This window comes from Limulus polyphemus, unplaced genomic scaffold, assembly GCF_000517525.1.
Source record: "Limulus polyphemus unplaced genomic scaffold, Limulus_polyphemus-2.1.2 Scaffold2763, whole genome shotgun sequence".
NCBI classification, from domain to species: domain Eukaryota; kingdom Metazoa; phylum Arthropoda; class Merostomata; order Xiphosura; family Limulidae; genus Limulus; species Limulus polyphemus.
The window spans coordinates 10,048-19,610 of NW_013668373.1; the positions used below are offsets into that span (position 1 = coordinate 10,048).

Below are 9,563 nucleotides of genomic sequence, written 5' to 3' on the forward strand. Positions count from 1 at the left end.
ATTTGTTCAAAAGAAAGAAATGGCGCCAAGTCCGTTAAAAAGGCTGAGAAAGCCACTAAGGGGACATTCTGAGCTTCCGATTGGTTATTCATGTCATATATAGAAGTAAGTGTATATAAGGGAGCATTTCAAAGATAGAAAAAGGTGGGCGGTGTGTCACTGTGTTGGATTTATTACATGAGCAATATCTTAGCAAATTGAAAAGATAAGAAGCTCTTATTTTATATTATAGCTTGTCAATATCGATAATTTGAGTTTCTAATTGGTTCGAAACTACAGACTTAGTATTTTGACTTCACAAACATCTAATTTGAACCAATGTTGCATTTAACATATCACGTGACACACAAAAATCGATGTTTATCTGGTTTTTAATATATGGTTTTAAATTAAGAAATTGAGTAATATATATACTAAAATTTGAATTATAATCTACAGTTTGATACCAAACTTATTGACATGGCCTTTCACCCATGACCCGTCTCGAAAGGGATCTATATTATGTGAGTACCAATAACATCCAGTACATTCAGAAAATGCAGCTGTACCTCTGTTATTATTTTCAAAGTATATCTTTAACATTATTTTTGACACTGAGTTAACCAAACAATAAAAACTGTTGATAAACTATTTATTAAGAACTGTATAGACTATAATTATAATCTACAGCATGATGGATGGTTTACCAGAAAGAAATGCATATGTATATTCCTGAATTTTTGGGAATTTTGCAATAATTGAGGAAATACTCTGATAAAAGAAATGTTAGTTACAGATGTTTCTTTTCAGGTAACCTTTTCAATAGTATCAATTATACAGTGCTGTTTCCTTTTGTAAACTTCACCGTGGAGTAAGTAATTAGTAAAGACAATGTTTTGGATTATTTGTTTTGGCCTTCTTCAAGACACCAAGATAACTATAACAAAATCACCAACATATTAACATCAATAATGAAACCCATGGTAGATGGAATCCAGAAGAAATTACTAAAAACATAATTACTTAATGTGCTATCACAAGCCACTTAAAAAGTTAAGTAAACAATAATACTTAAAAAAACAGGAATTTACAAATAGTTCAAAAAAACATGATTTGGAAACATCCTTAACTGTGCTATGCTACATTTCAGAAAAGTACCAATATCAATTAAATACAGAGAATATTGTGAATAGTAGTAATTTAAACTAATTTCATCATCGCAATTCAAATATGATAATAATCACACTCAGTTTCAGTCAGAGAGACAGTTCAGTGTTCTTTTTTGTTCAGACCTGTTTTATTTTCATGTTTGAAAAAAAGCCTCAGTGTCAGTAGATCTGACGGAGAACAGCAAAAACAGCATTTTCAATTCTACCTAGTGAGCACTATTTGTAATACATTATAACATAAATTTGAACAAATAATTAAAAATACAGTGAGAAATGGTTTGCCCTAATTAACCCAGGCAAATATTTTTGAAACATAGTGGGTGCCACTTATCTTCAGCAAATCATGGAAGGGGTTAAGTTCACTTAATGCAATAATAGTTAGATACCATACGAGACATCTGTTGTATAGAAATACTAGTTTTCACTTTTAAAAAGTTTTCAAAACAGAGATGTAATTTAAAAACGATTTTTAGTTGCTTTTGAGGATTGTTAATCTTAAACACTCATTTCTTCATCTAGAAATATGCAGTCATTCAGGATATGGAAGCATGAATATAATTAATTTGTGTGTATAATACATCCAATTAACTGAAGGGCATTCACTTAAAATGCAGATATCTAACAGCACTGATGTGAAAATATATGATGCAATTAAGCTCTTGGTGAAATTTTCCATGAGTCTCTGAACGTTTATACACATAAAGAGACTGTATGAAATATTTCTTATGTTTAAGTGGTACAAAGCAATATAACTATGTACACATATTGACAAATAGAAGAAAGTTTCATTTGTAAGAGTAATGCAGGCTTACTGTTGATTTATATCAATTCAGTATAACAAATACAGCTCAAAGTGAATGGACAAAATGTATCAGGAAAACTCTCTTCTTACATGTGAACTGAAACCAGTCTGAATAAAGAAACAGAGTAATCTATCATTTCAATAAATAAATAACATTTGTCCAACTACTGATGCAGATCAATGCTTTTCTTTTAAATGTTTCATTTATGTTTATATTCATTAGTAATTTAAATCTCTTAGTCAAAAATTTATATAAATAAATCCACTACATTTTTTAGATGAAACATACAATAGACACATTAAAGTCTATTCAGAAGAAATATGTACATTAAATGTTTATTTAGAAATTACAACTAACTTTAACTGATAAATAAAGCTGTTTAGTCATAAACTTATCTTGTACAAAAAAGTCCCAAACCTTAAAGTTAAGGAAGATGGATAGCAATATTATTTATAAACTGGCCTTGACTTACAGTAGCTTCATGTTCCCACCTGCTTGTGGATCAGGGTTTTGTGCTTTGCTGTTAGTATTAGTAGCTACATGACAATGTTCACCTAGCCATTATTTGTTTTGTTCATATGATTCATCTGCAAACTGGATAATTCTTGCCTATTACACAGAAAAATACTGTACTTGGGATCTGGTGCAATTCAACACAAATTATCCCTTGGATATAGTGAGAATTTTAACAAATATCAGTGATAAGTTATGTGCTAGGTCTATATATCGAAAAGCATACTTTAAGCTATGTACATGTCAAAGAACAACAAATCTTTATACTGAGATGAGAAATTAACTTTCTTTTCATTTAGTCACTAATCTTTGGCACAAAAAACTTTTACAACTACTTTCCTTCAAATATTTTAGGACTTGTTTGCATGTCAAAAACTCGAATGTTTCAGGAAACTGGTCTAATAAAAAATTATAATTATATAAATAATAAATAATCTATGTACAAAACACTGGCATAATAGTGATTTTGACCTTAAACTTATTATTTAAATAGCTACTTCATACAAGATGCTCACATATCACTTTAAATTTTCAGTTTTAAAATTCTAAGAACTTGCAAACACAGAAAAAGAAACATAAACATTAACTAACCAAAAATTACATTTAATAATTTTTTAGTTTCACTGTTTGAGACTTGTATCTTTTTTTTCTCTCTCTGTTAGTGCTAATTCACTAAAACTAAGACATAACTTTACTCCTGCTGAAGAACTATGTATTTCCTATTAACAGCAAAAACATCAAGTACAACAGAAACTACTTGTAATAACACTTGCCAGATACAAGCTGGTTTAGTCATCAACAATTTCCCACGAGACAGACAACATATACACCAACATTTGAAACATTCAAGCTTAAGATTATCTAAGGATACTCATAAGACAAGCTATCTGTTAAAAGTGATCTGTAGTACAATATTTCTTTTTAAAAATTGTTATTCTATCAGATGTAATTCTCTAAATAATACCAGACTTAACAAAATACAACTAGCTGATAACAGTTGTCAATCTGAGATAAACTATGTCTAGCATGACATCTATTAATAAAAAAATCCTTGGCGGTACTTCATTATGTTATTTACCTGTTGTAAAGTGTATCAGGAATTCTAACTTGGAAATATTTAGTACTTTGTTATTTTAGGGCTTAGCCTAGCAGTAATATTTCACAGTAGCTTGTGTTCATATGCAAGATTATTTCAGATTTGTTGACATTTATTTAAAATCAGTCTGCCGAGTGTTCTTTATTCAGCATCTTTAATCAGGGTGCTTCTTTTTGAATCTTCACTGAAACACAGAATTATATAACAAACCAACAGTTAGTATTTTACTATATTTTAAAATTTTTTTTAAAACAAACTCAGTTGTTATTTTTCATTTAAGATTTTTAATTTCATACAAAATTATTCTTAATTACTTGGTCCAAGAAAAGAAAATGCTATTTAGTAGTTTGTTTTTTTGGCTATTATGTAACTTGAAAATCTCCACCAACTATAACAGCTTTTCAAGATAAAATATAAATTACTTAGTTTTCTTAGGAACATTATTTACATGCAATTTAACAACAAAAGACATTCATTACTTTCCAACTTTCTATTCTTTGATGTTGCATAGAACTATTATTATTGTAATGTTATACAATCACCTTTTTTTTATTCCCTCTATTATGTAATGTTCTGTACTATTATTATCAGTTACTACATTTTCTATCTCATCCATCCTGTCACGTTGTACAGTAATAATATTGGTTATATTGCTTTGTAGTATTCAGTATGGTGCTTTCAACCTGAATGTCACCTTTTACAACACAGAGGGCTAGATGATCAAGTCAGAGACTACAGTGTCTTCTTTCACACCCACTCACTTTTTGTTACAAAATAGTGCTAGCAGTAAAATTGCCTTCTATCTCACTGTTGTTAGAACTGTCATCAGTAACTTCCCTACCCGTAGTTTGATGTATTTTTGCCTTCAATCTCCTCCTCTGTAATACTGCTAAGCTTCTGTTCCACATGTTCTGTAATATTGTACATTATTCTACAGACAGTCATCTTGGCATTCATTCAACCACTCTACTCTGTCTTCAGTCCCATGTATAATACTGCTGTCAGCCATATTACCTTCAAAAACATGCACTGCATCATAATATATATATAGTACTGTTATTATTAACCCCATTTTATGATAGTATGTAGTACTAAATAGAGCTGTCAAAACTCCTACCCCATCTACTCTGTTCTGTTATAAACCAATATGCCTCAAGTCTTTGAGTTTAATGTGTTGCAAAAAGCAGTTTTTATGATGTTAAGAAACTACCAAACATATAAAACAATGAAAATCAGGACACATTCCAGCACTCATGTTTTGAAGCTATTCTAAATATTTGATTAAAGATAATTTTGCAACAGACAATAACTCTGATGTTACCACTAAAAGCAAATTATTATACCTTGGAAAGAAAAAAATAATACTTGCTTCTTCCTTACTTCATTCTTGTAAAAATAATAAGATAAAAACTTCTTAGAATCCTGACAATATTTAGACCACAAGCTAATTTAGTTTTCATATAAATAGAAGAAACAATCTTACTACCTAGGGGGAGTATAAGGAGGTGGAGGTGGAGCACCTCTAAGGGTTCCAGTGCAGCTTCCTGTCCTGAAAAACAACATGTAAATATATAAATGAATAATATTTTGATTAAAATGACTTCAATTCCTTTGTTTAATAATTATGTTGAAATCCTAATGAGTCTTTTGACTGCAAACTACCCATAGAAAATTAATTAGTGTAATGCTAAATGCAATAAAATCTTATATCTTACTTCACTGCATAAAAATTAATTAGCATCACTTTTATAATTTTTTATTTTAATTCATCAGATTTTCAATCTTACTTAAAAAATGAAAAATGACTCATTGGTAACCTTAAAAAACACAGAAACAACTAACTTGGATGATAATCTTTAGTGATGCACTTTATAATTTCTGTAATATTATTCTCAGAAACTCCATCATACATACAAATGTAAACCAGTCCCACAATAAGCCTCTCTCATCAACAGTTAGTGGTTTTCAGTACCCTGTAGATCATTTCTATATTTATAATCAAATCAATAAAATATATAGAAGTTTTAGATTTCAAAAGAAACCAGGGACAGTTCAGAAAGATCCTGTTATTCTGATTAAATCTAACTAACCGTGGAGTGCTTGTCTTTGGGAGAGTTGATGAAGGACTTCCAGTACGAGATCTTGGTAGAGTTGATGCAGGGGTTGAACCTGTTCGTGGAAGGCTTTCTCGTTTCACTGCTAGATTCCTCAACTGGCTGCTAGCTCGCTGAATAGAGTTGTACTGATTCATCTGCACACTATTTTACACAATAAAAAATATACTAGTGCTTTAGTTATTAGTTCTCAATAACTAAGAACTGTATGCATTAGTACATCAAAATTAACCATTCGTTTGAAATTATATCAAATAGTAAAATACAAAACTATCTGATAATAGATGTTCCATTGAAATATAGCATCCAGAAAATAGAGCGTATGGTTTTGACTATTGCTAAATCAAAACATACGTAATAAAAAAGTTGACATCTACAGTCAAACTAAATGAAGACAGTAATTTCTGGACAACAAATTGACTCTTGATCAGCTACACAATTTTCAAAATATATACATTGTATATTAAGTAAACAAAACATTGCACTAACTAGAAAAGCAACACAGAGATAATCTATAGTTACTAGCATTTTAGACATGTCACAAAGAAATCTAGCAAGCATAGAGATTGTAGAGAGTCAAATAACTATCTGTATATGGGCTCTGCCAATTTGGTCAACCACAAACCTATATATATTATTACTCTCAATGTACGAAATGTATCTTATAAAATTTGGTAAAATGTTAGTGCACATTATAAGTCTGTTGTACACAAAAAATAGGATTTTTTAATAAAGTATTTTTACTAAAGCTCTGTTTATGAACTTTTGTTAAGAAAATATAACAATAAATAAAAAATTTGTAGAAATTACTGCACTCAAGTAACCTTGTTCAGTAACCCTTGTTGTTTCTCACAAATTTGGAGCTCCAAAAATAGTTAATGTAACTATCAAATACGTATTTTAGAACACAAAAAGTAGTCACTAGTGTTACTCAAATAAAATTTCTCAAAACAACTACAATTTTTTTGGCTTTGTATGTAAGCTAAAAACAGGTTACAAAATTTCATTACTGTTCAGAGTAGCAATTCTGATCAACAGAAATCAAGTAATTCTTGTAGACTAATGGCTTATGGTGCTAAAACTGAACATAGACTTTAAAGATTTATGTAGAGGAGAATCTCTTTCTATTGGTTATAAACATGTTCATCAAACATTTAAGGTTGACTAGCAAGCAATCTCAAAAGTCAGAGAGAGGAGAGACTTCTCTGGTAGGCTTGACAAATTTATTGATATCTCAACAAATCAAGAGGTATTTTAAACTTTTGTTTATAATTATGTATAGTTTGTGTTTCTAATTGCTTGGAAACTGTAGAAACCTATTATTGAAGTTATAAATTTCTGAAAGTAAGAAGTCAGAGCTCAGATGTATCACTTGACACAGAAAAATGAAAATTAAGAATTTTTAAACATTTCCTTTTAAAATTAAGAAGTTGAAAGCCATATGGTATAGATATTAGGAACATAAGCTACGTTTTCATGCCAAGTTTATTGACATACATTGATAATAGTGAATGAATACTGCAGAAGATCATGACATGTGCTGAAGAGCCAGGCTTGAATGTACAGGGATAAACAGAATTTATTCTACAAAATAAACTTCGTGTGTAATTTTAAAATAATGATGGGAATATCAGAAACGAAATATATGAATCAAACCAAATCATATAGAAATACAAACTATCACTTAAAAAACAAAAAGTGCCAAAAAAAGTACTTCTTGGGCATAAACAATGTTTTTTCTTCCTGATACCCAAGTCAGATTTATCTTAACTATTCACATACATTGGATAAGTGTTGTTGTTGTTTTAGCACAGAGATACATATTCTACTAACTGCGTTCCATCCACTGCAGGGAATTGAAGGTCATATTTTAGTTTTGTAAGTCTATAAACTAACTGCTGACCCACCAGGAGACAGTATACTAGAAAATTAATTATTTTTACTTGAACTATACAATACTTCAGAAACTCTTTATAGTCTTTCAGTTTTGCACTGGTTTAGAAAGTAACAATGTATTTTTAAAAAACATCACCTAATTGGCTTAATATGGACACAAGTTTTAAGAAGTTCAAATCAACAGATACAATGAAAAACTTACAGAAGTATAGGAACATTAACATAACATAATGTTTAGGGACAAGGGACCTATTGGTCCATCTAGGCTGTCCCATCCTCTAAACTAAATTAAAACTATTAAATAAAAACCTCAAAGCCAGCCCTTATTATTCATATAGTTATCAAGCTTTCTCTTAAACTCACTTAAATTTACTGCCTCCACAACATCCAATGGCAACCTGTTCCACAGGCCAACCACCCGTTAGAAAAATAAAACTGTCTTAGCTGAAGATGACTCCTACCCTTTCCAAATTTATATTTCTGCCCCTAGTCCTATCATTCTCATTGTTAAGTATGAAAAAAGATGATGCATCAACACTATCAATTCCTTTAACAACCTTAAACATCTCAATCAGATTCACTGTAACTCTTCTTTTGCAAGAGAAAACAATTTCAGAGATCTTAACCTCTCCTCATATGACAACTCCTCCATCCCATGCACCATTCTAGTAGTCCTCCTCTGAACCCATTTCCACAATTCAATGCTCTTCCAAAGGGAAGGAGCCTAAGACTGAACATAATACTCCTAACCAGTGATCTTTACAATGAAATTATAGCCTCTTTAGACTTGTATTCAATATTTCTGTAGATACAACCTAAAATCCTATTTACCCTACCACTAGCAACAGCACATTACTTGGATAGCTTAAGAGACTGATCAACCACTACACCAAGATCCCTTTCTCTCATAACACTGTTAAGGTTATTCTCACCCAAATTAGACTTATGATTCAAATTATGATAACCCACTATATCATCTTGCATTTATTATAATTAAAACCCAGCTGTTATTTATTCACCCAACTTGCTAAATGATCTAAATTATTTTGTAAAGCAGCAGCATCCTCACAGCCAGCAATGCCAAAAACCTCAATATCATCAACAAATTTAAGTAATTTATTGATCATTCTTTCATCTATGTCATTAATGTAAATCAAAAAGTGCAAAGGTCCTAAGACTGAGCTCTGACATTAATCCAGTTTGACTGAACTCTATTTATAACAACCTTCTTCTTCAGGGCATTTTTTTAAATGCTTTTATCAACCCTTGTGCTTATCAATTAGCTCTTCTGACCTACCTGTCCCTACATTATTAGTCCCTATGTGCAGGACAAAAACTGCATCATTGCTCTCCTCTTTATCATATCTCTTGATCTGTCAGTTACATCTTCCACCCGTGACCCTGGTTAGCATAATCTAATTCTTTTCTCTCTATTTATCAAAGAATCATCTATAAATATAATCTCCTAAGTTTATCACTCAGATCCTTCTCCACCCCTTTTGTTTTCCTTCCCTCATCTGCACAAACCAAGGGTTGAAATCTGTTGTTCAATAGAACATACTCATTATAATTAAATCTACTACTTTTAGCCCTAATACTACTGCTTTTACTTCCTGAAAGTCATTGTTAGCTGATGTATCCCTTACATGTAAAAGCTTAAGTTCCTCTTGAAATGCTGCTGCCATTTCCCACAGTTATGGTTTTTATTAAAAAAAAGAAAGAAATTCGGAAATCGAAAAGGGTTTATAAGAAATACATACCTGATAATATCTAATAGTAAGGATTTTCTTAAAGGTAAGTAAAATTTTAAAATGAGGACTGGGTCCCTGAAAGTTGTTGAATGCAAGGATTTTTTTGAGGACTATGAGAGGGTAAGCTATTCTCTTTTGTTTTTACAAGAGCAGATCAGTGGAGTTTTTAGCACTTAAAACTACTTGATGCAATTTTCTTAAGGGGCCCATCTGTACTGATCAGCTATAGGTATAGAAATTTG

General features: G+C 30.8%; 1 protein-coding gene across 1 annotated transcript in view; it reads right to left on the reverse strand.

The window, feature by feature from the left end:
* Window positions 1-1,257: 1,257 nt before the first annotated feature.
* Window positions 1,258-9,563, reverse strand: part of LOC106467844 (epsilon-sarcoglycan-like) — a 30,964-nt gene continuing 22,658 nt past the window's right edge. Inside the window, exons 8-10 of the mRNA XM_013928221.2 lie at window positions 5,651-5,818; window positions 5,047-5,109; window positions 1,258-3,744 (exon numbers count right to left, since the gene is read on the reverse strand). Coding sequence (XP_013783675.2) covers window positions 3,702-3,744; window positions 5,047-5,109; window positions 5,651-5,818 — 274 coding nt within the window. The 3' untranslated portion in view covers window positions 1,258-3,701. The remainder of the gene's footprint in view (window positions 3,745-5,046; window positions 5,110-5,650; window positions 5,819-9,563) is intronic.